We start from the raw sequence: 27,969 nt of genomic DNA, 5'->3' as shown, positions 1-27,969 counted from the left end.
GCTGGCTAGCTTTGCTCAGGGACCAGGCACACAGATCAGAAGCAAAATCCTTTATTCACAGCCCCCACCACACCCAAGGCAACCGCTGCCTCAGCCAGCGGTGATGGGGGCAGCTATAGCTCCTCCTTGGACCCCATAGTGGTGTTGGCTGGTGACTCCTAGAAAAGATCACAGGCCAGCTCAGGCTCTGCCCTTGGCTGCCCCTGCCCCAGTCAGCCTTGCATGAAGAGGGCTTGCCAGCAGTCTGGAACCCTGGCTCTGGGGTACCCACCGGGAAGGGAGCCACTGGCTCCTCTGTGGGTTCCACAGGCAGCTTGCCTCCATTGTCAAGGAACTTGGACAAGGTTTCCAAGTCTCTGGTGCTTTTGTATTCAATCACCTGAGGAGGGATAGGAGGGCCTGGAGAGCATGCCTTCCCAGGACATGTCCAGTGTGCAGGTTCCAGGAACCTGACCAGAGCACCCAGACCCAGCCCCACGCCTTGGGAGAAAGGGTCCTAGCTCCACCCTGCCCACCCACTTCACCTTCTTCCCCGGCCCTGCCGGGAAGTACTTGAGGGTAGGGAAGCCGTGCACAGGAAGTCCTTCCAGCTCGTTGGCTGTGGCATCCAGCTCAGCAATGATGATGTCCTCGTGTTCTTTGTACTTCTCAGCCAAAGCCTCCCAGGCCGGGGCCATCTCCCTGCAGTGGGCACACCACGGGGCATCTGAGATGGAGGCATAGAGCACAGCCAGTGCAGCTCCACTGCCCAGCCCCACTGCCCACTGCCCTCAGCACTCACAGAACTTGACAAACACATTCTTAGTTTCATCGAAAGCCACCTGCTCGAAATTCTTGCTCACGAGGATCTTGACTGGCCGCTGGTCCCAGTCGGAGGGGACCTCCTGGCTCAGAAGATAGGGCTGGGGAAGCCAGGCCCGGCACTCTCAACTGGGGGCTCTGCAGTGCCAGGGTCCTGCGAGCAGCTCCCAACCCCCACCACCCTACCCCTCGCCCCTGTCCTAGAGTGGGCAGTCAAGCAGTAGACAGACCTTGACTTGACCATTGAGGACTGTGTGGCAGAAGGCAGTGACAGCAGCTGCAGTGATAGGCTCCCTGTCTGTGGGAGCATACTTCTTGGTGGTCTCAATGTTGACTAAGCGCAGGGTAGGGGCCGCCTCGGCCTTGAGGCCAAAGTACTGTAGCACGTGGTCGTTGTCCCCAGCAACGTCCACCACCACAAACAGCACCTGCCAGAAGGACGTCTGCACTGGAACACCCATGGCCCTGCCACCGCTCCCTCTTGGCCCCATAGTACCTGTCCCCGGAAGGGGGGAGCCGCCTCCCTGAAGCCTGCCAGGAGCTCCGTGTGTGCAGCAAGTGACTGGTTGACAAACAGCAGCAGGTGGTTGAGGATCCTGGCAGTGAAGATCCTAGAGGATGTCTGTGGGGCAGGCTCATGACTTGTGGGCACCTCTAACTACAGGATACCCCCAGATCTTGGGGAATGTCTGTGGGTGGGCTCATCTTACAGGTACCCCCACCCCAGGGCACCCCTAGATCTTAGAGGACATATTAGGGGCTCCTGACTCATGGGCACTCCTCCCTCAGGCTACCCTTAGATCTTAGGTGATGTCTCAGGGGGCCTCATGACTCAGGAACAATCCCCCAAGACCCCTGCCTGGGCCCTATGGCTGACATACCTGGCTATTGAATGCAGTGACCAGGTGCATGCTGTGTGTGACAAGGAAGCGGGACAGGTCCCCTAGGTCCAGGCCAAGCTCCTTGTCCACTGGGAAGTCTGCCCTCCCCTCGTCAAACTGGACAGCACCAGGTAGGTTAGTGGGAGCCATAGCCCTGAGCCCAACCCACACCTTGGCCCTGACCCACCTTCTTGAGGAGGACCACAGTGTCCTTGGTGAGGTTAAACTTCTGAAAGAGCTGCGGCTGGTCAGTGAGGCCAAAGGTCATGTCCAGGGCGTCCTGGGCCAGGGCCAAGAAGGTGGCTGCATCCTTGTCCTGCAGGTCCTAAAGGGCCCAGCCCTATGAGGCTAGGAGGCACCATGGCTACTTCTCCCATGCCCAGTCCCCACACCCACCACCTTACCCGGAAGAAGCCAATGACCACCACATCCTGGGCACCTGCTAGCACCTGGACGCCCGCCTCGTCCTTAAGCAGAGTAGCACTGGGCCCCACCCGCCTTCTCAGCCACTCAGTGATGCCCTCAGCTTCTCGGGGTCCTGCAGAGAGTCCCCTTCAGCCTTGACCCAGCCCTGTCCCCAGCCCACACCACACTTGCCCATATACCTGTGTACTCCTCTGGGTGTGTGCGGTTCCCATCATGGAAGAACTTGAGTGTGGGGTAGCTTGTCACACCAAATTCTTCAGTCAGCTCTGGCTCAGCAGGCCCATCCACCTTGGCCAACGTGGCTGGAATCGACTTGGCTGCTAGCAGGGCAGCTGCCTTGCTGTACTCAGGGGCCAGCACCTTGCAGTGCCCACACCATTGGGCATCTGGGGGATGGGGCCATGAGTGCCCTAGGCTGTGGTCACACCTCCTCCCTGCCTGACCAGACCCTGCAGCAATTCAGAGTCAGATCCAGCAGGGAGCAAGCATCTTCTATTCACACCCACTGCCTCCAAGGGTCCCCCTGAGCCTTGGCCACAGCCAACTCCTTGAGACCCCAAAGGCTGGGGGCACAGGAACCAGCAAACTAAGAGAGAGTTTGAGAAGAAGCTCCCATCACTGCTTTCTAAAACTGGAGCTCCTAGGCCAAATGGAACTGCCTGTGAAGGCCTGCCAGCTAAGAATGGTTTTCATATTTGCAAAGGGCCAGAGAAAAACAGACGCATGTGTTTGTGTGGGCCACCAAGCCTGAAGGCTGCCTGAGCCTTCAAAGAAAGAGTACAGAAAGACACCACCAGCAGCCACCTGGTGACGTGGCCAACCAGGTAGCACCAACATCATGGCCATAGACAGCTGAGCAGGAAGGTGTGGTGCTCCTGTGCCCCATAGGTCCCTAAATGACTTCCTGCTCTGACTAGACCCCAGACCTGGCTAAGCCCAAGGTCTCCCCACTGCAGCACCGTCCAGTGACCCTAGGCACAGTAGGGGCCTAGTGCCCCCAGGAGGCCCCTTCCTGTGCTCATAACTCTTTGCCCATGGCAGGGTTGAGCCCAGTAGTCCCTGGGGGTCCCTATCCCACCAGTCCCAGCACACACTCACAGAACTCCACTAGCAGTGCGGGGTGCTCCCGCAGGGCCAGGCCCAAAGTGTGGTGGCTCAGTGCCAAGATCCCATCCTCCCTGGGCACCTCTTCCTCAGGGAGTTCCTCTGAGGGACTCTCAGGCCCTTGTCCCCATCCCCGAGGGCCTGAGGCCCCGAGCAGCAGCAGCAGCACAGGTAGGAGCTGGCCGTCCATGGTGCTGCAGGCCCCACAAGGCAGGGGCAGATAAGGGGACTGGAGGCCAAGCAGTGGCTGCCACGTGGCACCTAGGCCTGGTCACAGGGAAGATAAGGCCCACGTTTCTCCCAGCCCACGGCAGGGTGGAGGAAGGGGGGGAGGCAGAAAGAGGCAACACAGAGGGCACCAAGACAGGGCCATGTTTAATGGGACTGTTCAGAGAGGCCCACCAGGCCCAAGGGTGGGGGTTCCCAGGAGCAGAAGTTGGGGGAGGGGTCTGTTCACTCACTGAGGGAGCTGGGGAATGCTTGGGGGTCCCTGTGTAGCAACAGGGGGAGGGGAGGCAGAAGAAACAAGGACCCCACATGGGGGAATTTAGTCCTTCCAGTCCTGGCAGATGTGGAGGCCCCACTCCCAGGAGAGGTGGTCCATCCTGTCGTCATCAGTGAAGAGGGATGTGACGACGTATGGGCCCCGCACCAGCACACCCCTCGGCACCTCCTCCACCGGAGTCACAAACTCGTACTCCTCGGCACTTGGGCCGTAACTGCCCACCATGTAGACAGCCTTGTCCACTGGGGGAGGGCAAGGGTGTCAGGGGCTGCCCTCTGCCCCGCGGGGCCCCTCCACAGCACCCTGCTGCTCCCTCCACTCAGCCTCACCTTGCAGTCCCCGACGGTAGGTGTGATGCAGACATTTGAGGCCACTGACGATCTCCCTGTTGACCTGGGAGACAGAGGCGTTAGGGGGTCATCTGGTGCTGAGCCTCTGGCTGGCTGGTCCCCCCTCCATAGCTGCCCTCACCTTGAAGGTGATCTTCACTTTGTAATCAACACCCTCCTTCAGGACAAACACCTGGTTTTTTAGTGCAGCCAGGTCCCCTGGTAGGAAAATAGCAACTAAAATCTGAATTCCTGAGATGGGCTGAGACCCTGCCCCAAGAGTCCCTATATGGGGTGCAGTGCCCCTGATGTCTTCAGTGATAGGCCCAGGGTCTCATGCACTTGTAGGCCCCCTCACGCTCAGGATTGCTCCAGGCATCCTAGGAGTTACCTGTGAGGTCCATGGTGATGGGCCCTGGAGCCTGCTCAGACATCAGCGTTAGCCTCATCACCTGTACGTTGGGCAGGCTGGGGTCTGAGAAGAAGCCAAAAGTCTGCAGGAGGCCCCAGCCAGCCCCACCTGCTCCCCACCTGGCCCAGGGCCCATACCCACGGCAGGTGGCAGAGGCCCCAGCAGCACCCGCTTGTACTTGGCCAGGCTCTCGTCCTCAGGGTCCAACTGCTGGATCTCTATGACGCTCTTCCTGCCTGGCGCCTGGTACTGGGGCACAGCCTCATCTAGCACTTCGTCTGGTTGTGGCTGTCCACCCTCCTTGTCGGTCAGAAGTACTGGGGGTCAAGGATGGTGGGTGAACAGCAGCCACCAGTTCACCCTGGCATTTGAGCACTAAACTGGAGCCCCTATCTAGCCAGCTGTGCCTCTCACTGCTATACCCTCCACTGCCAGAGGGTCCAGGAATAGAGTGGGCCAGAGGAAGCAGTGAGAGGTCTGACAATGCATCCAGACCTTTAGGAGGGGCCCTGGCAGCTGGGGAACCTCCTAAGAGACGGGCTGTGTCTGCAGTGGCACGAGCTCCTTTTTGGCCCAGCTGTCCATACAGGGCCCCTCCTTGACTCTAAGGCCAAAGGTGGAAAGGAATGAAGACCCCCAAATGGAGGACAACTCCAAGGATCTGTGAACTACCATAAAGTGGTGACCCATGGGGCCCTCCCCATATTCCAGAGACTCCCCACATCCTGGGCTCTTCCCATGATACCTTGAGATACTGCTGGGTTCTCCACCATCTGCTCTGGGATGGGGTCTCTCTGAACACCTTCTACAGTCCTAGGGGTTCCTCCCCACTGTGAGCATGGGGGTGATTCTCTAACCCCCTGAGCTCATGCTCTGGGACCACCTCCCGTGGTGCCTTGGGGTAGGGGTCTTTCAGAGTGCCGGCCCACTGTGCTTCAGACTTCCCAGGGCCCACCATGCGCCCTAGGGAGTCCCAGACCCCACCCAGGGGAGAGGTCCCACAGCCTCCGGGGCCTCACCGACACACCCTTCCACTCTTGGCTTCTTCCCACGAGGGTCCAGCCTGGACGCAGTGCCCTTCCCACCCCCCACTCGGGCAGCCACCAGCTAGGGGTCTGCGCCACGAGGTCCCCACGCGCATCCCTAAAGTTCCCGCAGGGGAGGGGCTGGTTTCTGCCGAGACCCCCGCCCACTTGGCCGCCCGGTCCCCGCTCACCTCGGGCGCACAGCGCCAGCCGGAGCAGCTCCAGCAGCTGCGCCCCCAGCTCGCACGCGTCCAGGCCCAGCATGGTGGCGCGCGGCCCGGCCCGCCGCGGAGCCGCCGCCCGCCCCGCCGCCGCCCGGCTCGGCGCTCAGCCCCGGCGCGACTGCGGTGAGCTCATCCCGGCCGGGAGCGCCCCCCGCGCCCAGCGCCGCGCCCGCGCCGCGCGCCCCCAGCCGCTCCGCGGACCCCGCGCAGCCCCGAAGAGACGCGCGTGTCGCCCGCACGGCGCACCCGGACCCCGCACAGAGGCGTCCGGACGCGGACGCACGCGGCAGCTGCGGTCACGATCCCTTGTCGCCCGCCCGCCCGCACCCTGCTCTAGCCCTCAGGGCTGTCCCACCCTCACAACGCTGGCAGGAGTCGGGGGGTGGGGGGTCTCCCAGGAAGCCCTCTAGGCGCGCGCAGTGGGGCTGGGGGCGCCGAGCAGAGCAGGTGCGTCCCCGCCGCGCCACGTCTCCAGGCGCTCATTATCTGCAGGCCACACCTGGGGCCCCAGCTCTCCACCCTCCCCTCATCCTACTCTGGCAGCAGACGGTCTGGGCAGAGGCGACTCTTGGGGCCAGTCTAGCCTTGGGGCGGGGGACTGGCGGCCTGCACCCTAGAGGTTCGCAGTCATAAGCAGGGAGGAAGCACCGCGAACTCTCCCACAGACATACATGGAGCACCTGAATGCTGACCATTAGGAGGAGCTAGCTGGCCTGTGAGAGTGTGGCGGCCAGTGGAGGGTGGTGTATTTCTTGTGCAGGGCCTGGCACCCAGAAAATTACTAAGGTCCCTGTCCTTGGGGAGAGGACATTGACACCACCGCTCAACAGCACAACAGCAGTGGGGGATTGTGCTGAAAAAGAGCACAGTAGGAGCTTCTGATCTTCACACCTCAACTGACACCAGGGGTGTGGTGAGTGGCTGTGGGATTTGATCAGCCAGGGAAGGTGAGGGGGGAGGGTGGCAGGGTCTTAGTCTGAGGAACAGCTGAACCAAAGGACTGGGTCTGAGTAAAGGCAGAGAGAGCCGAAGGCAGAGAGAGCCGAACACCAGCCTGAGCCCTCTTCTTTCTCAGACACTCCCTGACCCCCATCCCCATTTCTGGGGGCACCCAGAGATCAGATGCACCTGTGCCCTCGGAGCATCTCTGAGCAGGAGACCACCTTCTGGGCTATGGTATGGTGGGGTTTGGGTGGGGATTGCCCCCTTGGATCCTCTCACATGCCCACAATCTTTCCAAACAGGCTCCCACCTTTGCTCTCCTCCCCTGAGGGAATGAGGTGTTAAAGAGGCCACTCCCCTATGGGCTGGGGATGGATTCTACCCATCCAGAGTACAGCCAAGCCCTGGGGCCAGTCTGACCCACAGGGGAGATGGGACCTTGGCCTGAAGGGTCCCCTCAAGCCCCTTCCCCCTCTCATCCTGAACCTGGCCTCTCCAGCAATGTAAATGGCCCACTCCCACCCAGAAGGGGAGAAGTTCTCTCTCTAAAAGAGTATAAACAGGCTTGGCACCTTTAGCACAGTGCCAGTCACATTCACCCAGCCTGACAAGTTCCAACCCAGCCCGGGCCAGCTAAACAATAACAACTGCAACAAAAAATAGCTGAGCGTTGTGGCAAGCACCTGTAGTCCCAGCTACTTGGGAGGCTGAGGCAAGAGAATCACTTAAGCCCAAGAGTTTGAGGTTGCTGTGAGCTGTGACAGCACAGCACTCTACCGAGGGCGACATAGCGAGACCCTGTCTCAAAAAAAATAAATAGGGCGGCACCTGTGGCTCAGTGAGTAGGGCACCAGCCTCATATACCGAGGGTGGCGAATTCAAACCCTGTCCCTGACAAACTGCAACAAAAAAATAGCTGGGCGTTGTGGCAGGCGCCTGTAGTCCCAGCTACTTGGGAGGCTGAGGCAAGAGAATGGCCTAAGCTCAAGAGCTGGAGGTTGCTGTGAGCTGTGATGCTACGGCACTCTACCGAGGGCAACAAAGTGAGACTATCTCTAAAAAATAATAATAAATAAATAATAAAAGAGTATAAACAGATATAATTCTAGCACTCTGGGAGTCCGAGGCAGGTGGATTGCTTGAGCTTAGGAGTTCAAGACTAGCCTGAACAAAAGCAAAACCCCATCTCTACTAAAAATAGAAAAACTGAGGGCTCAGCGCCTGTAGCACAGTGGTTATGGTGCCAGCCACATACACCAATGGTGATAGGTTTGACTCTGGCCTGGACCAGCTATACAACTGCAACAGAAAAATAGCTGGGTGTTGTGGCGCGCACCTGTAGTCCCAGCTACTTGGGAAGCTGAGACAAGAGAATCACTTAAGCCCAAGAATTGGAGGTTGCTGTGAGCTATGACGCTAGGGCACTCTACTGAGGGCGACATAATGAGACTCTGTCTCAAAAAAATAAAAAAAGAAAGAAAGAAAGAAAGAAAAACTGAGGCAAGAGGACCGCTTGGGCCCATGAGTTGGAAGTTGATGTGAGCTATGATACTAGGGCACTCTACCCAGGGTGACAGCTTGAGACTCTGTCTCAAAAATAAAATAAAACAAAAATAACTAAATGGGCGGCGCCTGTGGCTCAAAGGGGTAGGGCGCCGGCCCCATATGCCAGAGGTGGTGGGTTCAAACCCAGCCCTGGCCAAAAAATAAAAAATAAATAAAATAACTAAATAAAAACAGGTCAATGATCCTGTCCAGGAGCCTGACCCCTTTTGGAGCCTAAAAGAGCCTAAGCCTAGCCCCCGAGGGTCTGGGATAGGTGTGGCCAAGCTGTTGGAGGCTGAAACTGGGGCCCTGAGAACCACAACCCTCTGCTGGTGAGACTAAGTGTCCCACTGAACAGTTCTGACTCATCCTTCTGCTATTCTTCCCCTCCCCACCTGGAAGACTCACAGAATAAAGGAGGCCCAGATTATACACTCCCAGTTTTATCAGCACACACAGCCTCCAGCCAGGCTGCCACACCAACCTGGGCACCCTCTGTGGTATCTGAAGCCATACCAAGCTAGGACATGCTCTCAGGGCGGTCAAACCTTCACTGGATTCCACAGCCCATCAGCCTTGATCCCTGCACATCCTGACAGCCTCTCACACCTGGCAAGGTTACAGACCCTCCATTCACTGTGGACCCTCCCCCTTCCTGAAGCCTCATCCTCTCCCTAAGTCCTGACCCCTCAATGAGCCGCCCCTCGAGAGCCCTATTCCTGCCTGAGACTCACCCTCCTGAGCCCCCCTACTCTTCCCTCTTTGGCCCCCCTTTGCCTTGCCTCATCTGAGCCGCAATCCCCCCACATTCCCACATTCTGTCTGGGTCCGTGCTCCGCCCAGGGCGGACGTTTCCGGGGTCCACATCACCCTCTACGCTCCCTTGCTGGTCCCGGGCGTGTCCGCGCCTGGAAGGGACATGCCGGGGACCAGCAAGGGAGCGTAGAGGGTGATGTGGGGGTTGATTCCTCAGAACGTGGGGGGCGATTCTCTAGTCGTTCGACGAGCGCCAGCCCCTTAACTTCGGGCCGTAGCGGGGCTCTCACACTCGAACTGGGAGCCTGGCCGACTCCCGAGTCCTGCCGCCCGCAGCAGGAAGAGTTAACCGGGTTAAGCCGGAGCAGGGCAGGAGGGGTGGGAGCGAGGAGCTGCGGGGCCGGGGCGCGGCACGGTGGGGCGTGGGGGCGGGGCAGCCTCGGACAGCCCGGCAGGGCCTCGCCCTGGAGCCATGGCCGCCGGCCCCGCGCCCCTAGGCGGGCGCCTCCGAACGCAGATGTCCCATCTAAGCAAGGTGGGAGGCGGGCAGGGCTCCCTCCCGCTGCTGAGGCCGGAGGGTGCGAGAGGAGCGGGCTGGTGCGGACGCTGCTGGAGACCGCGCTCTGTGGAGCCGCCGGGGTCTCCCCTGGCCCGCGCCCGCCCGGCGCTTGTGCCTCCAGCTGCGTACTGAAATCCGACTGTTGCCGCGCTAATCTTCCCGGAGCGGGCTGATCCGGGGCATCCCAGCCGGCTCGGGAAGGGGGACCCGGGGCGGGGTGGGGGAGGCGTCTGGAGTGGCCCCTGACGGCCCCCTTCTCCCAGATGGAGCGTGTGGTTGTGAGCATGCAAGACCCCGACCAGGGTGTGAAGATGCGGAGCCAGCGTCTGCTTATCACCGTTGTCCCCCACGCAGTGACCGGTGAGGCGCCACGGGGCCCCGGGGGAGGGGTGTGTGCCCGACCTCCCTCCACCACGATGTCTCCTGCACAGGCGGCGACGTCGTGGAGTGGCTGATCCACAAGTTCTGCATCTCGGAGCAGGGTGAGGGGTAGTCAGCCTGTGGCGGCCTGCCTTCCCCTCTGGCCCTGGGTCACGGCTGGAGTCTGGGACTGGATTTTCTCTGGGGCTCAACGTGTCAGCCCTGAAGAATGTGCTGGGGTGGCGGAGCTTATGGGGAGGGGAATCTGGGCTCAATGACATTTGGCACCCCATCCCTTCCAGAGGCCCTGCACCTGGGCACCCTCCTGGTACAGCATGGCTACATATACCCACTGCGAGACCCCCGCAACCTGGTGCTCCGACCGGATGAGACATCTTACAGGTTCCAGGTTAGGCTGGGTTTGAGCTCCTAGTATCCTAGCCACCTACCCAGCAGCCCAACTGGTGGGTGTGGGACTTGCTGAGATTGGAGCAGGATGTGGTGGTGTCACTGTGGGCTCATGGGCTCCTGCCCCATCCCCAGAAGGCCTGAACTGGAAGTCTCCATCTGGTGAGAAGGACTAGGTAAGGGAGTACAGTCAGTGTTGCTGGGGCCACAGCAGGGCCCCGTGAAAAGTGGTAACTGTGGAAGATCCTGCTGGTTGCCTGAGGAACCTTAGACCTCCCGACCAGAAGAAGGAGTCTTTGTGGGGCGTGAGGACAGGACACCTGCACTTCATGTACGCAAGCATAGTGGAAACCTCTCTGGCTACATCAGAGACCTAGACCCAGCCTGCTCTTGGTTGTCTCCCCACCCCAAGTACACACCATGACTGCCCCCACCCCACCCTAAAGGGAGGGTTAGGGCCACCAGTGTGGGGGAGGTGGCCCCTGCACAGGGCTCCAAGGGGAAGGTTGACCTTTGTCCCAGGTGGACAGGATAGCCAATGATCAGCAGTGCCTCTGGTGGTGGGCAGACAGGGAGGTCCTCAGAGACCCCTATGCAGCCCAGTCTCCTTCCACGGAAGCTGTTGGGTGGGATGACACTGAGGGTGGGGAGAAGGCCTTGGAGGTCCCAGACACCCTTCTTCCTGTACCACACCAGACACCATACTTCTGGACAAGCATCCTGTGGCCGGCCTCTGAGTTGGACTATGGTGAGTGGGGGGGAATGGGCTAGCTCAAGGACAAGCTTCCAGGATTAGTGGACCCAAGGATACTGCCACAGGGTAGGAGAAGAGCTGCTCTCTGCAGCCTGCCCCATCCTTTCCAGCCATCTACCTGACCAAGAAGAACATCCGGAAACAGGGCGCCCTCGTCGACCATGAGAAGGTACATCCAACCAGAGGAGCCCAAGCCCCAGAGTTTGCCTCAGAACATACAGCCTAGGACCCAAGATAACACCCACCCCCTCCTTGCACAGTCTCCCTGGGGTGGTGGGTTCCACACCACAGGCACCCGGTGGATTACCCACTGCAGGCCCTGCTGTTTCCAGGAGCACTATCACCAGCTACACAAGAAGATCAACCATGCATGGGACTTGGTGGTGATGCAGGCTAGGGAGCAGCTGCGGTGAGACCTGCTGCCTGCCCAGGCACTAGCCCAGCCTGCTGGGGAAGCCGTGGGACCTAGATGGCACTGATTGATCAGGAGTGGGCTCACATGCCCCCAACTCTGCTTACTCCTCCCAGGGCAGCTAAGCAGCGCAGGAAAGGGGACAGGCTGGTCATTGCCTGCCAGGAACAGACTTTCTGGCTGGTTAACAGGCCCCCGGTAAGCCCTTTGTGGGGAGTGGGGAGTGTCACTGGCCAGCCGCAGGGCTAGCAAGCTGTACCTGAAAGTCTCCCCCAGGACCTCCACTGTGAGCCTGTGGAAAGACATGCCTTCCAGGTCCTAGTTTCACCCAGAGATCTGCAGGTCAGGCCTGCGACTCCCTGCCCCCAGACCACAGGACAAACCAGCTTCTCTTTCAGCCTGAGGGGACTGAGGATTGTGGGGGTGGAATTTAGGGTGGGGTCTCAGAAGGCCACCAAGGGTATGTCTCCCCATCTCATCTCCCTTCTGCAGCCTGGGGCTCCCAATGTGCTGGAGCAGGGTCCGGAGCGGGGCTCCTGCACCACCGGCTACATGCAGATGGTGAGCCCCTGCACACATGCCCACTCGACTTTACCCACCATGGGACTACTTGGGGGCTGGAGCTGCCCACCTGTGTGTCCTTCAGACCACCCAAGTGACACATGATACAGCTGCCCAAGCCCTCCCCTACCCCAGCAACCTCTTAATTCACCTCTTCCCTCCGACCTGTTGCCCTGAGTGTGCATAAGTGGAGTGGACCCAGGGAGAATGGGGGCTCTTTCCCCAGGCTGGGACAGCATCAGGCCTTTCAGGGATGTAGAGCGGTGACCAGCAGAGTTATGGACCTGAGGGACCTGGGCTGAACCAGCCACCTTCCTCCTGGACCTCTGGTGGCCTGACCAGACCAGGAAAGACACACCCCACAGTTGTAGCAGCAAGGTCCTTCTTCAGATCACATCCACTCAAACCTCAAACCTAGAACAGATGCATGCAGTATCCCACCAAGAAACTTCTACCTGGCTTCAAGACCCTAACATTTGGCTACATAAAGTCAGGTAGAGAGGCCGGGTGCAGTGGCTCACACCTGTAATCTTAGCAGTCTGGGAGGCCAAGGCAGGTGGATCGCCTGAGCTCATGAGTTCAAGACCAACCTGAACCAGAGTGAGACCTCATCTCTAAAAATACCTTGGTGGCTTGGCACCTGTAGCTCAAGCGGCTAAGGCGCCAGCCACATACACTGGAGCTGGAGGATTCGAATCCAGCCCAGGCCTGACAAACAATGACAACTACACCAAAAAATAGCCAGGCATTGTGGCAGGTGCCTGTAATCCCAGCTACTTGGGAGGCTGAGGCAAGAGAATCACTTAAGCCCAGGAGTTGGAGGTTGCTGTGAGCTGTGATGCCACAGCACTCTACCCAGGTGACAGCTTGAGGCTCTGTCTCCAAATAAATAAATAAATAAAAATAAAAATAGCTGGGCATTGTGGGCGCCTGTAGTCCCAGCTACTCAGGAGGCTGAGGCAAGAGGATCACTTGAGCCCAAGAGTTTGAGGTTGCTGTGAGCTATGATGCCACAGCACTCTACCAAGGGTGACAAGTGAAACTCTGTCTCAAAAAAAAAGGCAGAGAGAGCTGAGGCAAATATTGGAACTCACACTTGTCCTGGCCAGGTGGCAGGTCCCCTCCTCTGGCTCTATACCTGTGTCAGCTATAGAGTAGGGAACATGACCCCTGCATCCCAGCCTCTGAGCAGACTGGGGTTTGAATTAAACCTGCATTTCCCAGTATGAATTCATTAGGAGTATTTCTCATGTATATGTTGTTTTAAAAGTTACTTAAATACATTTGAAAATAGGACATATTAATCACAGTTGGGGGACTTAAAGGCAACTGTGAGAAGCAGAGGGTTCTCAGGGTTCTATGGAATATTTTGGAAATCTCCAGACTACAGGCCCTCGGAGGTCTCCTGGAAAGTCAAACTCCCCATTGGAGGAAAGGGCTCTGAGGGATAGGGCCTCAGCTGTCCTCTGAAAGGTCCTGGTGGGGCAGGGTCTTGGGTGGTAGTAGGGTTTGAACCCCAGAAGGGGACCTGTGATCTAACTACAGTCACCTGTCCCCTTCTAGACCAAGAGCTTGGATTTCTATAAGCTGGAGGTAGGTCCTGGGATGGGCAGGGATTTGGCCTCTGGCCCTCAGCCCAAGCCTTGACTAATGAGTCTCATGTTCTAGATTGAGCGCTGCAGAAAGGCGCTTGGCAGGACCCGGGTGAAGTCCTCTGTTTGCCTTGAGGTGTGAGTGAGGAGGGCAGCTGGAGACCCCCACCCCACAGCCCTTGTCCCCAAGGCCCACCCTGCCCAGCACCTGGCACTGTCCCCTCCAGGTACCTGAAGTTCAGCGCCCAGCACAGACTGCATGACCCCATCCTGTCGGGGTGCCTGCCCAGCAACCCCTGGATCACAGATGATGCTGCCTATTGGGCCATGAACGCACCCACGTGAGCCATGGGCGGGGCGGGTGGGAACTACAGTGGCTCCCAGAATGGGGCTGGTACAGGGTCAGACCCTAGCCACCCCAATGCCCCCTCTCCCTTCAGAGTGGCTGCACCCACAAGGCTCCGCATAGAGCGCTGGGCCTTCAGCTTTCGGGAGCTCCTGGAAGACCCTGTAGGGCGGGCCCATTTCATGCACTTTCTCAGGAAGGAGTTTAGTGGTGAGAAGCCCCCAGCCCTCCTGCTCTGGGCCCCATAAGGGAGGCTGCTGCCTGAGACCCTTTCTGCCAAAGTTTCCACAACCTCTCTGAGTCCTCCTGGCCCCTGACTGGGTGCCCGGTCCCCTCAGCCGAAAACCTCAGCTTCTGGGAAGCATGTGAAGAGGTTCGCCATGGAGAGCAGGCACAGATCCCTGCCCTGGTGGACACTGTGTACCAGTGAGTGTCATGGGCTGGGGGCTGGCTGGCTGGCTGGCAGGTACGAATGCCCTGCCTAGACCACTGATGCTGTCTTCACTCCTAGGCAATTCCTGGCCCCTGGTGCTGCCCGCTGGGTCAACATTGACAGCCGAACGATGGAGCAGACCCTGGAAGGGCTGCACCAGCCCCATCGCCATGTCCTGGATGATGCCCAGCTGCACATATACATGCTTATGAAGAAGGTGGGCCCTGGAGCCAGGAGGGCAGGAGGCACAAGGCTGGCCTTGCCATCTGCACCTCACTGACCATGCTGCCCTGTCCCTATGGGAGCTCCTTCCCAGGGTCCAGCTGGCCTGGGGGCCTTGGCACATGGTGCTGGCTACTCTACTGTGATTGTTCAGTCCTGAGCTCACTCTGACCACCAACAGGAAACAGGTCAGAGGGGCTGAAGGACCTGCCAGGTCACATGCTTAATAAGAGAAGCGTCTAGCTTCAATTTGGAAAAGCATTTTAATATAGAAATTTTTAAGTATAAACAAAAATAAATCAAAATGATGACTCCTCTGGGAGACTGAGGCGGGCAAATCGCTGAGCTCAGGAGTTAAAGACCAGGCTAAGCAAGAGTGAAACCCCATCTCTACTAAAAATAGAAAAATTAGCCAGGTGTTGTGGCTGGTGCCTATAGTCCCAGCTACTCAGGAGGGTAAGGCAGGAGGATCATTTAAACCTAAATTTGAGGTTGCTGTTAGTTATGATACCATGGCCCTCTACCCAGGGCAACAGAGTAAGACTCTGTCCCCAAAAGGCCAAAAAAACAAAAACAAAACAAAACAAAAACAAGAATTTCTGTACACTCTTGGCCTGGCTCCAGAAATATTTGTCACCTGGCACGGTGGCTCACGCCTATAATCCCAGGACTGTGGGAGGCTGAGGTGGGTGGATAGCTTGAGCTCATGAGTTTGAGAACAGCCTGAGCAAAAGTGAGACCCTGTCTCTACTAAAAAATAGAAAAACTGAGGCAAGAGGATTGTTTGAGCCTGAGTTGGAGGTTGCTATGAGCTATGATACCGTGGCACTCTACTCAAAGCAACAACTTGAGACTCTGTCTCAAAAAAAAAAGAAAAAATGGGGCAGCGCCTGTGGCTCAAAGGGGTAGGGCGCCAGCCCCATATGCTGGAGGTGGCGGGTTCAAACCCAGACCCAGCCAAAAACTGCAAAAAAGAAAAAACGACAACAACAAAATAGCCGGGAGTTGTGGTGGGCACTGTAGTCCCGGCTACTTGGGAGGCTGAGGCAAGAGAATTGCTTAAGCCCAAGAGTTTGAGGTTGCTGTGAGCTGTGACCCCAGGGCGACAGCTTGAGACTCTGTCTCAAAAAAAAAAAAAAGAGAAATTATTTTCTTCAAGCCACCAAATACCTGCCTGATCAAGGCTCTCACCTCCTCCCTTGGCCTCTGTATTGGTTTCCTGTGTCTTCTGTAACAAACTACCACAAAACAGTACACATTTATGTTTTTGCAGTTCTAGAGGTCAAAAGTCTGGCACAGGCCTTACTGGGCTAAGGTCAAGGTGTCTATAGGGCTGGTTCCTCATGGGAACCCTTGGGAAGAAACCATCTCTTGCCTTTCCTATCTGGACTCATGGCCCAGTCCTCTGTCTTCACAGCCCCAAGGCAGTAGCTCCTGTCCTCTCTGACCCTTTTGCCTCCCCCTTTTCACTTACAAGGACCCCTGTGATTATACTGCACCTACCGGGATAATCCAAGATCATCTCTCCTCTGAAGATCCTAAATATAATCACAGCTGCAAAACCCTTTTACCATCTAAGGGGAGTTACTCTTATGTTTTAAGGATTAGGTTTAAAGGATTAGGGTGATGGCTTCTCTAGGGGGTGGGGATGGAGAAGGACATTTTGCATGCCATAGCCTATAATTGTCTTTTTCTTTTTTTTCAATTTGTTTGAATTTGGATTCAAATTATGTTAGAATTGGTCAGTGAGTCTCTTGAATCTCTCTTCTCCGTTTCATCTCTTCTGTTTTGTTTTAGAGGATCTGGACCCTTTGTCCCGTAATGTTCCTTAGTCTGGATTTTTATTTTTTTTGAAACAAAGTCTCAGTCTCCCTTGGTAGAGTGCTATGGCATCATAGCTCACAGCAACCTCAAATTCTTGGGCTCAAGAGATCCTCTTGCCTCAGCCTCCTGGGTAGCTGGGGTTACAGGCACCTGTCACAAGGCCCAGCTATTTTTGCAGAGACAGGGTATTGCTTTTGCTCAGGCAGGTCTTGAACTCCTGAGCTCAAGTGATCTGTCCACCTTGGCCTCCCAGAATGCTAGGATTACCTGCATGAGCCTTTGTGCTGGGCCTCTCAGTCTGGATTTGCTGACTATATCCTTGTGAATTCGTTAATGTGTTTCTATGAAGTGCCAGTTACATTTAAGGCTTGGTCAGATTCATCTTCAGTCTTTGTTACTTTTTTTTTTTCTGGTTTTTGTTGAGGTCAAGTTCCGTGTACTCCTCTAGCACATGGTGTGCAGTTGTCTTTCTTTTAAGCAGCCAGTGCCCTGATTTTATGAGGGATTTGATGTGGTGATGTTCTAATTCCATCACTGCCTCTCTGTGTATCAGCTGGAATGCTTCTATGTGACACTTCCCTCACCTGTTCTTTGGTTGTCCAGTGGTACAGACTGTGGAAGGAAGGCAGATGCTTAATTCCTTTATTGCCACCTTTAAAAATAATAAATTGGAGCTGGGTGTGGGGGCTGAAGCCTATAATTAATTCCAGCACTCTTGGAGACTAAAGTGGGAGGATTGCTTGAGGCCAGGAGTTCAGGACAGCCTGGGCAATGTGGTGAGACTGTCGTTTCAATAACAATAAAACAACAACAACAACAACAACAACAACAAAAAAAGAAAGGGCGGCGCCTGTGGCTCAGTGAGTAGGGCGCCGGCCCCAAATACGGAGGGTGGGGGGTTCAAACCTGGCCCCGGACAAACTGCAACAACAACAAAAAAATAGCCGGGCTTTGTGGTGGGCGACTGTAGTCCCAGCTACTTGGGAGGCTGAGGCAAGAGAATCAGGCTAAGCCCAAGAGCTGGAAGTTGCTGTGAGCTGTGACGCTACGGCACTCTACTGAAGGTGACAAAGTGAGACTCTGTCTCTAAAAAAAAAAAGAAGAAGAAGAAGAAGGGCGGCACCTGTGGCTCAACTGAGTAGGGCGCTGGCCCCATATGCCTGAGGTGGCGGGTTCAAACTCAGACCTGGCCAAAAACTGCAAAAAAAAAAAAAAGAAAGAAAGAAATAGAAAAATAAAGGAAAAGAAAGAAAGAAATTAGCTAGGTGTGGTGGTGCATACTTGCAGTCCTAGCTGCTAGGGAGGTTGAGGCAGGAGGATTGCATGAGCCCAGGAGTTTGAGTCTAGCCTGGGCAATATAGCAAAGTCCCATCTCAAGGCCAGGGGCAGTGGCTCACGCCTGAAATCCCAGCACTTGGGAGGCTGAGGCTGGTGGATTTCCTGAGATCACAGGTTCAAGACCAGCCTGAGCCAGAGCAAGACCCCCATCTCTAAAAAACAGCTGGGCATTGTGGGGGGTGCCTGTAGTCCCAGCTGTTTAGGAGGCTGAGATGGATTACCTGAGCCCAGGTGTTTGAGTCCATCCTGGGAAAAATAGCAAAACCCCATTTCTAAAAATAAAAAAATCTTTTAAAAAAAAATGAGTTGGTCCCCTGGTATCTGCGAACGGTGGTCAGTAAGTTTTGATCCCCCCTCTTCCCCTGAGACATAGTCTATTGCCCAGGCTAGAGTGCAGTGGTGTCAGCCTAGTTAATAGCAATGTCAAACTCCTGAGTTGAGGGATCCTCCCGCCTCAAGCTCTGGAGTAGCTGGGACTACAGGGTTCCACCACAATGCTCCACTCATTTTTCTGTTTTTAGTACAGATGGAGTTCCACTCTTGCTCAAGCTGGTCTCAAACTCCTAAGCTCAAGCTATCTACCTGCCTCTGCCTCCCAGAAGTTTAATGTTTTTAGTGCCATCATAAAAACCCTGATTTTGGGTGGCGCCTGTGGCTCAAGGAGTAGGGTGCCAGTCCCATATGCCAGAGGTGGTGGGTTCAAACCCAGCCCTGGCCAAAAACCACACACACAAAAAAAAACCTGATTTCACCATATTTGACGTGTTTGAGTCCCATATTCAGTCTTATGTGGTGTACACATGGCCTCATCCATGGCTATCTGGCTTTGCGTCATCTGATGTCACCAGAACTCTGTGTTGGCTTCTTACCTTTTCTCAGGCTTGTCTTGCCCTACTCTAGAGTCAGCCATTTCCACTTCAGGCCTGTCCCTTTCAGATATTTAGAAACTGCAACCTGAACATCATTAGTTCTCCTTGTCACTGGGCTACCATCATTCCCAGGTTTTTCAGGAGTCAGAAAGAGGATATGTATGTGTTTTAACCAAAAATAACCAGGAGCTAATAGTAATAATTCCAGTTCAGAACCACGGTTTTCCTTCACCTCTTTGGCTTTACCACAGTGGTTCTCAACCTTCCTAATGCCACAACCCTTTAATACAGTTTCTCACGGGGTCGTGACCCACAGGTTGAGAACCGCTGCTTTACCATCTCCACTATGACCACTAAAAGCAGTTTGCTTTTTTCTCTTCTTGGCCCTATGTATATTCCCTACTTAGGACATCACCCTGAACAGCTCTGCTGTGCATGGATAGGTTTATAACACCGACTGGGGACACAGTTGGTGTCACCTGTCCCACTTCACACTTTTAATGTCTGGGAATTGCTTATTTTATAATTATGCAAAAATATACACTTAGTTCCAAAATCAATTATACAGAGCATGGTGCATTTAAATGAATCTAGCTCATATCCCCTGCCTCCTCTGCCCTCTTTCTTTTAAAAGTGTAAGTGGGGCGGCACCTGTGGCTCAGTGAGCAGGGCGCTGGCCCCATATACCGAGGGTGGCGGGTTCAAACCCAGCCCGGGCCAAACTGCAACAACAACAAAATTGTGGTGGGCGCCTGTAGTCCCAGCTACTCGGGAGGCTGAGGCAGGAGAATCGCCTAAGCCCAGGAGTTGGAGGTTGCTGTGAGCTGTGTGAAGCCATGGCACTCTACCGAGGGCAATAAAGTGAAACTCTGTCTCTACAAAGAAAAAAAATAATAAAAATAAATAAATAAAAAAAGTGTAAGTGATTATGGGCACAGATTCCCTCCTTATCACTTGATGCAGCTTCCCTCCATCTTGTTTTATATTTTCTTGTGCCTGTGCCTAGGCACTAGGGTTCTGGCTCAGCTTTCACTGTGAATAGTCAGTGGATGGGAGCCTAGGTGTCCCTAAGCCGGATAGTCTGACAGGCCTGGGTGGCTCCCTCCAGCACCCATCCACTGGAGACTGTGGCTAGAGGTGGCCCAGCAATGCCTGGCTGCATCTTGCAGGGAGCTGGCCTAGAGGAGTTGGGGTGGCTGGATCAGGGCTGGATGCTATCTCTTGCAGGATTCCTACCCAAGATTCCTGAAGTCTGACATGTACAAGGGCCTACTGGAGGAGGCAGAGATCCCACTGGAGACAAAGAGACGGTGAGCCCAGACAGTGCCCTGCATCCAGCTGCTGCCACCCCAGGACCTTTTGAGGCCTGCTGGTGAGGTGGGCAGGACTCTGGTTGGCCACTCCACCATCGGCCCTCTTCTCACCCACAGGGTGTTCCCATTTGCACGGCAGCCACGGCACTCAAGCCCCAGCCCTGCTCCACTTCCCACCTCTGGGGAGCCCATGGTGGTTGGCAGCCCGAGGGGTGATGGGGAGGCCTAGGTGGACCTGGCTAACACTTGTGTATATGTGTTACCTCCTCCTACTTCCTATTTCCTCCTGCCTCACACCCTGCCGATTGCACAGTCACATTCTTCTTGGCTCAAAGTCCTGGTGGCTGCTGCACCCCCAGTACTGGTGTCCCCAGTGCCAGCTATGCTTTAGGGTACACAAGCCTTTCTCCCTGGCTTCCTTCTTTTCCTTTGGGCAAGTCCTTTTCTGCCAGGGAGACTGGTCCAATGCTGATTCCCAGGGAGGGGGATGCTTGGTCAAGCTTGGGTCAGGGCAGGCTCCGTTATCTGAAGAAAGGTGAGACCAAGGCCACACGGAGCTCCTGGCATGCTATGGTCTTCAATTGGCACTGGGTGCCCATCCCCATCAACTATCACATCAGCTGATGAATCCCTGCAAGCTAGAGGCACAGACAGGTGGCTTCCACAGGTGGCATGCACCATGTGATGAGGGAACTGCTGGTCTCAGGGCAAACTCCGCCCTGTCCAGGAGCAATACTGTCCAGGGTGAGGCCCTAGTGGGGACTCTAGAGGGCCCCTTCAGTTCTATGGAGGCCATGTTCACTGACTTCTAGGGCTGTGCTTGCATCACCCTTGCCTGGACTGGCACCAAACATATTCCAGAACTTGCCCACAGGCACATTGCCATCTAGTTTTCCAGCCTGAGGCTGTGGCTTCTCCACCAGATTGGTACTGATGACTCTGCCATCATCATGCCAGTGCACTAAGGCCCTCTTCCCATTAAGGCAGACCCCTGCCAAGACTTTCTCTGTGTGTCACATTACTCCCTTCCCCCAAGTGCCCGGCTGTTCCCCTGGGCTGGGAAGAAGTACAGGTTGGCTCCTTTGGGGATGCAGCTCTCACTGGTTCAGCTAGGGTGGCATTCCTCCCCAGCAGGGCTTGTTCATATATGAACCTCCCACCTCCTTACCACAAAAATAAAAGACTCTTGGGCCTTCACTGTGAGCCCATCTTGTGGGTGCAGCTCATGATGTGTGTACACATAGTGTGTGCGCATGTGAGGGGTGATGTGGGTACATGCAGGAGTGAGACATGCGTGTGTAGTGTGTATCAGGTGTGCATGTGAGATGCATTTGTGTGCACAGGATGCATGTACACATATTGTGAGGCACACATTGTGTGGGGTGCACACATTTAGGGTGTGCACTTCAGACACAAGAGTATATGTGTTACCAGACATGCATTGTCATGTGTGCACAAGGCTTGTGCATTTGTGTGATGTGTGGTATGTGGTGAAGGAAGTAGTGAAGGTCGCTAGGGCTCAGAAATCTAGCACCCCAGGCATGGATGGAGGAGGGATCAGCAGGCTCAGGCCTCAGGCTGGACTCGGGCTGTAGATTTGGGGAATCTGGTCTTTAGGAGGAGACAGCTGGGGGCACCACCAGTGTTCTGGGCTGAGACCAACAGGGTAGTGAGGGTGCCTGGCTTCAGGGAGAAAAAGTGAAAAAACTGAGGTAAGGCTTGTCACCCATAGCTCAGTGAGTAGGGTGCCGGCCACATACATCAGGGCTGGTGGGTTCGAGCCCGCCCCAGGCCTGCTAAACAAGAACAACTGCAACAAAAAAATAGCCAGGCTTTGGGGCGGGCGCCTGTAGTCCCAGCTACTTGGGAGGCTGAGGCAAAAGAATTGCTTAAGCCCAAGAGTTGGAGGTTGCTGTGAGCCATGCACTCTACCAAGGGTGACATAGTGAGACTCTTGTCTCCAAAAAAACAAAAAAAGGAAACTGAGTCAAGGAAGCCGGTAGGAGACAGGCTCCTGATATGCAACCCACATCTCCAGGAGCAGCTGAGGACAACTTGACCTAACGCCTCAGACTTGCAGATTCCCCAGGGACCCCAGAGTCCTGCTTTACTTATAAGTTCAGGGGGTACAGAGGGACACCCCTTTGGCTAGAGTGGCATTCCTCCCCAGCAGGGCTTGTTCATATATGAACCTCCCACCTCCTTCCACCACAAAAATAAAAGACTCTTGGGCCTTCTAGGGCCCCCTGACTTATTTTTTGAGGACTTTTTTTGCTTATCTGTGGTGTCAGATATCACAAAAAGTATACTGCTCATCAGCTTTATGTGTAGCCAGGCCCTTAACTCTGGCTACACAGGCCCGGGCTCATTGCCCTGCTCACCCTGCAGAGGCCACCAGGGGTACAGCTGCTCCTGTGACCTGTAGGGCAACCCTTTGCCCTTTAGGGACCCCCTGTAATCCTTCCTATGCAGGGGGCAGACTTACAACTCTAGTGGCATACTTTGCTCTCTCCCCTGGCTTTTTTTTGTTGTTTGTTTGAGACAAAGTCTCATTATTGTGCCCTGAGTAGAGTGCCCTGGTGTCACAGCTCACAGCAACATCAATCTCTTGGGCTTAAGCGATTCTCTTGTCTCAGCCTCCCAAGTAGCTGGGACTACAGGTGTCCGCCACAACACCCATTTTTTTTTTGTAGTCATTGTTGTTTGGCAGGCTTGGGCTGGGTTTGAACCTGCCAGCCCTGGTGTATATGGCCAGCACCCTAACCACTGGACCACAGAGTCTCACTTTGTCACCCTCAGTAGAGTGCTGTAGTGTCACAGCTCACAACAACCTCCAGCTCTTGGGCTTAGGTGATTCTCTTGCTCAGCCTCCTGTGTAGCTGGGACTATAGGCGCCTGCCACAACGCCTGGCGATTTTTTTGTTGCAATTTGGCTGAGGCTGGGTTTGAATCCACCACCCTCGGTATATGGGGCTGGCGCCCTACTCACTGAGCCACAGGCGCCGCCCTATTTATTTTTTTTTTGAGACAGTCTCACTATGTCGCTCTTGGTAGAGTGCTGTGGTGTGACAGCTCACAGCAACCTCAAACTCTTGGGCTTAAGCGATTTTCTTGCCTCAGCCTTCCGCACAGCTGGGACTACTGGCGCCCACCACAACGCCTGGCTATGTTTTTGTTGCAGTTTGGCTGGGGCTGGGTTTGAATGCACCACTCTCGGTATATGGGGCCGGCACTCTACTCACTGAGCCACAGGCACTGCCCCCACACACCCCCGGGCTTCTTGATTTTTACTTAGGGGAGCCCCTTCATGCCCATGGCTGTGTGAGCTGTATTACTTTTCTCAGGGACAAGGGACCCACTTCCCACTTCTTGGCACAGAAGAAGGGCTCCCATCTGTTCAAATTCCCCTCCAGAGCTTTGGCAGGGAGACAGGAACAAGGTTGTGCCTGTGCAGCTGACACAGATTTTCATATTTCAACACCCGCAGAGAACCCCTGCAGGGGTCTCTAGAGCAATGTCCAACCTTGTTTTTTTCTTTTTTCCACTGGAAACATCAGAGTTGTCTTGGGCCACACATTAAATACACGAACATGAAAAGCTGATGAGCAGTATACTTTTTGTGATATCTGACATCACAGATAAGCAAAAAAAGTCCTCAAAAAATCAGCACGTGAGCCGAGGACTCCAGGCTAGACACCCCTGCAAAACACTTGACCTACAGTCATTTCTTCTCCCCAAGCTGTATCTCATGGAAGCCCCTGACTTGGCTCCCACCACCCCACCCCACTTTGTGCTGGCCTCTGGCTGGCCCACAGAGGATAAGGATGCAGAGGTGGTAGGCCTACCTGCTGTCTGTCCCAGGTAGCAGCACACTGGCTTTTGTGGGGTTGGGCGCCTAGTGTGTAGCACAGGGGCCCTCAAACCACAGACGCGCCTGGAGGCCACACTGAAGTCTGCTGAGCCCCCAGCTTCTGGGTGGGCAGGCCTGGGCACGAGTGCTCACCTCCTTGGCCGTCCTTCTCGCCCTGACAAGGAGCCTGGACAGCACATTCCTGGTCACCGTGCCAGGAACAAATCCATTTTACTCTTTTGGGAGGGACAGGCGGATGGATACCAGCACACACCTGACCACTGGGCTTTTTCAGACAGTGCAAAAGTATTTATTGTGGTTTCTTCCATGGTGACTGTGGTCATTTGGTTGCTTTGGCTCCAGAGCTTGGGCTCTGTGTTTGGGCAGGGCCTACAGCTGCCCTTGGCCTCAGGAGCAGCAAGGCACAGAGGTGAGTCCTGGACCAGGTGACACTGGGGATGAGAGCACCAGGGGGCAGGGGAAAGGCAAGAGGCACTTCCCACGCCCAGGGCACAGGGGCCTCTGGAGGGATGAGCAGCCCCGTGTGCGGTGACCTATGTATAGGAATCACAACACACAGGGAGCAAAGCTCCAGGGTAGGACTTGTGACACAGTTCCAGTGTGGGAATGCCCCTGTCAAGTTGGAGACCCCTGCACTGGAGTCTACCCTCACAGGGCTGGGTCAAAGGGCCCAAGTTTCCCCACCATGCCAGAGGATTTCCTCCTCAGGTCCCAGCTGCTGTCCTTAGGCCACCCTCAGGCCCCTTGAATTCCATGATTTCTGGGGGACAGTGCACAGAAGAATCAAACAGGAATGGGGAAGGGACTTCTGCTGCAAGTATGAGCAGCATGTCCTTAGGGATGCCCTGTGCCCTACCACAATCCCATCCTCTCTGGCCTAGGGAGAGGCTGGTGAGGTAAGGGCGTGGTATGAGGATGGGGTATTATGGGGCCAAGCCTTGCCCAAGATAGCCCAGGGAGGGCACCACAAAGGCAGCCTGGCCATGAGCAGGACCCCAGCGGGGCACAGTGTGGAGGACATGGTATGCTGGGCAGCAGGAGACACTTGGGCATCCATCACCCACACACAAGGGTGGGACCCTCAATAAGGAGTCCAGGGAGGCCAGTGTCTAGCATCAGCAGGTGGAGTCTTCCCCCATAGGCTCTGGCTGGCACACATCTTATGCCTCGCTCCGGTAGCGCAGCCGGGAGAACCGGTCCCTAACAGCCTGGTCGCTGTCTGGCCCTGCCTCACTCAGGCGTACCACTCTGCTGCTCGGGACCAAGTCCCGTACCCTGTGCTTGATCAGAGAGACCAGACCAGGCACATCTGAGGTTGTGGGGCCTGTCAGGAGGACGTAGGCAGCATGGCGGCTTGGCTCAAATAGGACCGCTGCAGGGGACACAGATGTTAGGGCCACTGCAGGAACTCATGGTGGTGAGACCCCAGCCCTTGCCCAAGGCGAAACTTACCCTCAAAAGTGACGATGTTGGCAGAGATGTTGGCTAGCTCCAGCAGCACACTGGGCAGGGTGGGGTGGAGCATGTACAGGCTGTGCCACATGGCTCCGGTCTCCTAGAGTGACAGCAGCGGCAATTTTCACTGTCTGGGCCGTAGACAAGCACCAGGCAGTGCTCAGGTCACTACCACAGGGTGCTGTGGCCACAATGGCTATGCCTAGACCTCTGAACCAGCCTCTAGCCTCCCCTAAGCTGACCCTGACCCCCACCAGCGTGCCCGCCTCCCACTGCTCATGTGTCACCCTCAAAATGACACCCCAGGATGTGTTCTCTGGCATCACTTCATCATGACAGACTCTCACTTGAATTCAGTATATCTGGTCACTGATTAGTTTCTGGGCACTTCCAGGGGGACCCAAGCCTGGTGCCTCAGGCCCAGTTCCTGGCACAGGCTGCTCCAAGGGGGCCCGGTACCGTCTCATTGGTGCTGGCCAGCTTGTCGAAGCCCCAAAAGAAGAAAGCCGAGCGGTGGTCTGCGGTCGGCAGACTGGCGGACCCAGGGGCCCCAGGGAGGCTTGGGAAGGCCTGGCTCCACAGGATGGCCCCGCTGCTGAGGTCTAGGAGCAGGATCTAGAGAGGCAGGAGATGCCTTTGGGGTGGGTAGGGGCCTACACAGGCACACGAGTCTCCTGGCTTCAAGGCAACTGCCCTCAGGCCAGATTACCCCAGCTAAGAACAAACGAGAAACCTCAGAAGGAAACTGAGCAAACCTGTCTGTGAATGCCGGTTCCATTTTCAATAACCACAGCCAAGGCATCTGGTTTGTAGTGGCCAAAGATGGGTTTTCTGGAAGAATAGAGGAGAATAGCTCAGAAAGGGCCTCTGTGTTGAGACTGAGGTATAGACAACACTTGGGGACAGGTACATCCCTCAGCCTTCTGTGGCCACACCTGGATGGGGGAAGCGCAGCCTGCAGGGGGCTGGCATGAGGCAATGATGTCTGAGATGGGGCTTCATGACCCCTCTGCTGATGCGGAAAGCACTCACGGCAGGTGAGAAGCTTGGTGGCAGCACATAGGCCCTCTAGCACACACCGCACCCCTTGTCCCCAGGGCAGCCAAGGCAGGGGTGGAAGACTCCTACCTCAGGACCTGGGCTCTGCTGAGGGTCCAGCGGGGAGTCAGCGCCTGCCCGTCTAGCAGTACACAGGTCTCTGCGCCCACAAGGAGCACATCTGCACCAGCCTTGCCTGGGATGTGTACCAGGTGGCGCACTGCTCCAGCACTAAACAGGAGACAGGAGGGAAGGGTACAGAGTCCCCAGGGGCAAGTGGGAGGGCAGTCCCTCAGCACTGCTTGTCCCACAGCTGCTTCTCTTAGGCTCCCACCCCCCCATATTTCTCAATTCTCCAGCATGAAAACACAAAACAAGACCCTTACTTCCAGTAGAAAAAAGGCAAGCACACCATTGGGAACTTTTCTTCTCAGTTTCCACTCAGCTTTTGTCTGCCAGTCTCTGGTGTCTAAGCCCAAGGTGGCCTCATGGCATTAACAGCACTAAGCCCTGGCTCCACCCAGCCAGCCAGTTGCACTGAGCTCTGATGCCCTCTGTGCACTGAGGCCTGTGAGCCAGGCCATGGGGCAGACACCTGTGTGCATAGAAAGCTGCCTCCCAGACCAACCTGTGCACAAGCCTCCTGCAGGTGGTGGCGTTGAGCATGTTCTCCCACAGGGGGTCTTTCTTAAATGGGCCATCTCTCCTGGTCAATTTCTCATAGAGACCTTTCACAGAGCAGCCACAGAGGGAGCTTGCTATTCAAAACATAGAAGAGGTCGAAGTCACCAAGGTCATCCACCAGTCCCATTTCCAGTAACACATGGTGCTAGGCCTTTAGGCTTTCTGGCCTGTCAGGATTGAGCAGCATGTCTAGAATGAGAGCAGGAGTGGCCTCCAGGGCAGTCACAATTCCCGCATATGTTGTGTCTCTAAGGGTGTTGGCTAATCGTTTATGGCCAGCACTGCCTGAGTGGGAAGCCAGTCCCAGAGGTGTGGCAGCACAACATACCGCAGGGGAAGAGGATGTAGTGGGCACCCGTCCTGGTGACATGGAGGAGGAAGCCGCTTTCCCCGTCTATTCCAAGGCTGCCTCTGTGGCCGATCTGGTGCCCAGTGGTGCCTGAGTAGATATAACCATTAACCTGCAGCGACAAAGGGCAACAGAGAATGAGATAGAGCCAGATGCTCAAGAGGGAGGGTCATTTTCAAATGAGTGGTGCCAAAGGGAAAGGCGAGTTTGAGGAAAACCTCCTCAGAAATTAAAGTGTGAGATGAGTGCTTGGCCCAGGAGAGGCTCCAGGTCCGGTGCTGTGATGGCGCCATACATGTGCTACCTTGCTTGGGGACAGACAAAGGTTCCAAAAGAGAAGGGTGCTGGGAAGGGGGTCAGACAAAAATTCTGTCTGGAAAGTGGAAGTGGACAGGGAGGCAAAGAAGAGGATGATGGAAATGAGGGCCTCAAGGCCGAGACAATACAGCGGGTCTGTACCTCCTTCTCTTCCCGGACCAGAAGCAGCAGGTCTGGGGCCCCATCACCATCAACATCGGGCAACTGGAGTAAAGGGCTCAGGACTGAAGCATTTCTGCCCAGACTGCTGGGATGGGTCCACAGGGTTTCCCCTAAAACCAAACACACTATCACCGAACAGCTCCCAATGCCT

The 27,969-nt window shown here is 55.7% G+C and overlaps 4 protein-coding genes across 13 annotated transcripts in view; 1 reads left to right on the top strand and 3 right to left on the bottom strand.

Annotated features, from left to right (window-relative positions):
* Positions 1 to 35: 35 nt before the first annotated feature.
* On the bottom strand, positions 36 to 3,549 carry PDIA2 (protein disulfide isomerase family A member 2). Of its 2 annotated transcripts, none has more exons than XM_053557734.1 (11): positions 3,207 to 3,549; positions 2,288 to 2,494; positions 2,087 to 2,220; positions 1,870 to 2,007; positions 1,683 to 1,799; positions 1,298 to 1,423; positions 1,032 to 1,229; positions 782 to 902; positions 525 to 706; positions 272 to 379; positions 36 to 158 (listed from the first exon to the last, which is right to left on the bottom strand). In XM_053557734.1, exons 1-11 carry the CDS (start codon positions 3,400 to 3,402, stop codon positions 114 to 116), a joined length of 1,572 nt encoding a protein of 523 aa, XP_053413709.1. In that variant the 5' UTR covers positions 3,403 to 3,549; the 3' UTR covers positions 36 to 113. The 2 variants fall into 2 exon arrangements, 1 of the variants encoding a protein (XP_053413709.1); XR_008373472.1 differs by having other exon boundaries at positions 128 to 158; positions 525 to 681.
* A 20-nt stretch (positions 3,550 to 3,569) lies between these two features.
* Positions 3,570 to 6,387, bottom strand: ARHGDIG (Rho GDP dissociation inhibitor gamma). Its single transcript, XM_053557736.1, has 6 exons — positions 5,675 to 6,387; positions 4,596 to 4,775; positions 4,438 to 4,521; positions 4,189 to 4,265; positions 4,047 to 4,110; positions 3,570 to 3,959 (listed from the first exon to the last, which is right to left on the bottom strand). Exons 1-6 carry the CDS (start codon positions 5,745 to 5,747, stop codon positions 3,760 to 3,762), a joined length of 678 nt encoding a protein of 225 aa, XP_053413711.1. The 5' UTR covers positions 5,748 to 6,387; the 3' UTR covers positions 3,570 to 3,759.
* A 2,651-nt stretch (positions 6,388 to 9,038) lies between these two features.
* Positions 9,039 to 21,165, top strand: RGS11 (regulator of G protein signaling 11). The gene is made up of 17 exons (XM_053555846.1): positions 9,039 to 9,485; positions 9,773 to 9,869; positions 9,941 to 9,991; positions 10,172 to 10,278; positions 10,974 to 11,025; positions 11,142 to 11,200; positions 11,364 to 11,440; positions 11,560 to 11,641; positions 11,936 to 12,004; positions 13,568 to 13,597; positions 13,673 to 13,734; positions 13,824 to 13,937; positions 14,037 to 14,152; positions 14,281 to 14,368; positions 14,454 to 14,592; positions 19,856 to 19,938; positions 20,059 to 21,165. Exons 1-17 carry the CDS (start codon positions 9,423 to 9,425, stop codon positions 20,168 to 20,170), a joined length of 1,401 nt encoding a protein of 466 aa, XP_053411821.1. The 5' UTR covers positions 9,039 to 9,422; the 3' UTR covers positions 20,171 to 21,165.
* Positions 14,822 to 27,969, bottom strand: part of FAM234A (family with sequence similarity 234 member A) — a 48,189-nt gene continuing 35,041 nt past the window's right edge. For 4 of the 9 annotated variants that reach the window (XM_053555837.1, XM_053555838.1, XM_053555840.1 and 1 more), the window contains exons 6-13: positions 27,798 to 27,928; positions 27,318 to 27,450; positions 26,934 to 27,063; positions 26,396 to 26,536; positions 26,023 to 26,098; positions 25,727 to 25,882; positions 25,265 to 25,367; positions 24,078 to 25,184 (exon numbers count right to left, since the gene is read on the bottom strand). In XM_053555837.1, the coding sequence (XP_053411812.1) occupies positions 24,973 to 25,184; positions 25,265 to 25,367; positions 25,727 to 25,882; positions 26,023 to 26,098; positions 26,396 to 26,536; positions 26,934 to 27,063; positions 27,318 to 27,450; positions 27,798 to 27,928 (1,082 nt within the window). In that variant the 3' untranslated portion in view covers positions 24,078 to 24,972. Of the gene's footprint in view, positions 17,034 to 24,077; positions 25,185 to 25,264; positions 25,883 to 26,022; positions 26,099 to 26,395; positions 26,537 to 26,933; positions 27,064 to 27,317; positions 27,451 to 27,797; positions 27,929 to 27,969 lie in introns of those variants that run through there. The other 5 variants (XM_053555844.1, XM_053555841.1, XM_053555843.1 and 2 more) reach the window with 5 other exon arrangements.

The sequence above is a fragment of the Nycticebus coucang genome, chromosome 12 (genome assembly GCF_027406575.1).
Source record: "Nycticebus coucang isolate mNycCou1 chromosome 12, mNycCou1.pri, whole genome shotgun sequence".
Taxonomy (NCBI): Eukaryota; Metazoa; Chordata; class Mammalia; order Primates; family Lorisidae; genus Nycticebus; species Nycticebus coucang.
This window is presented reverse-complemented; position numbering and strand designations above follow the sequence as displayed.

Bases quoted from the DNA above. Each gene is read 5' to 3' on its own strand.
- PDIA2 (XM_053557734.1), bottom strand. From the start codon at position 3,402: ATGGACGGCCAGCTCCTACCTGTGCTGCTGCTGCTGCTCGGGGCCTCA. The intron at 2,221-2,287 runs GTATATGGGCAA...GACTCTCTGCAG, and splicing joins ACACCCAGAGGAGTACACAG to GACCCCGAGAAGCTGAGGGC. The intron at 1,424-1,682 runs GTATGTCAGCCA...CCTGCCCCACAG, and splicing joins TCACTGCATTCAATAGCCAG to ACATCCTCTAGGATCTTCAC.
- ARHGDIG (XM_053557736.1), bottom strand. From the start codon at position 5,747: ATGCTGGGCCTGGACGCGTGCGAGCTGGGGGCGCAGCTGCTGGAGCTG. The intron at 4,776-5,674 runs GTGAGCGGGGAC...CTTGACCCCCAG, and splicing joins GCTGGCGCTGTGCGCCCGAG to TACTTCTGACCGACAAGGAG. The intron at 4,522-4,595 runs GTATGGGCCCTG...GCTTCTTCTCAG, and splicing joins GCCTCTGCCACCTGCCGTGG to ACCCCAGCCTGCCCAACGTA.
- RGS11 (XM_053555846.1), top strand. From the start codon at position 9,423: ATGGCCGCCGGCCCCGCGCCCCTAGGCGGGCGCCTCCGAACGCAGATG. The intron at 14,153-14,280 runs GTGAGAAGCCCC...CGGTCCCCTCAG, and splicing joins TCTCAGGAAGGAGTTTAGTG to CCGAAAACCTCAGCTTCTGG. The intron at 14,369-14,453 runs GTGAGTGTCATG...CTTCACTCCTAG, and splicing joins CTGGTGGACACTGTGTACCA to GCAATTCCTGGCCCCTGGTG.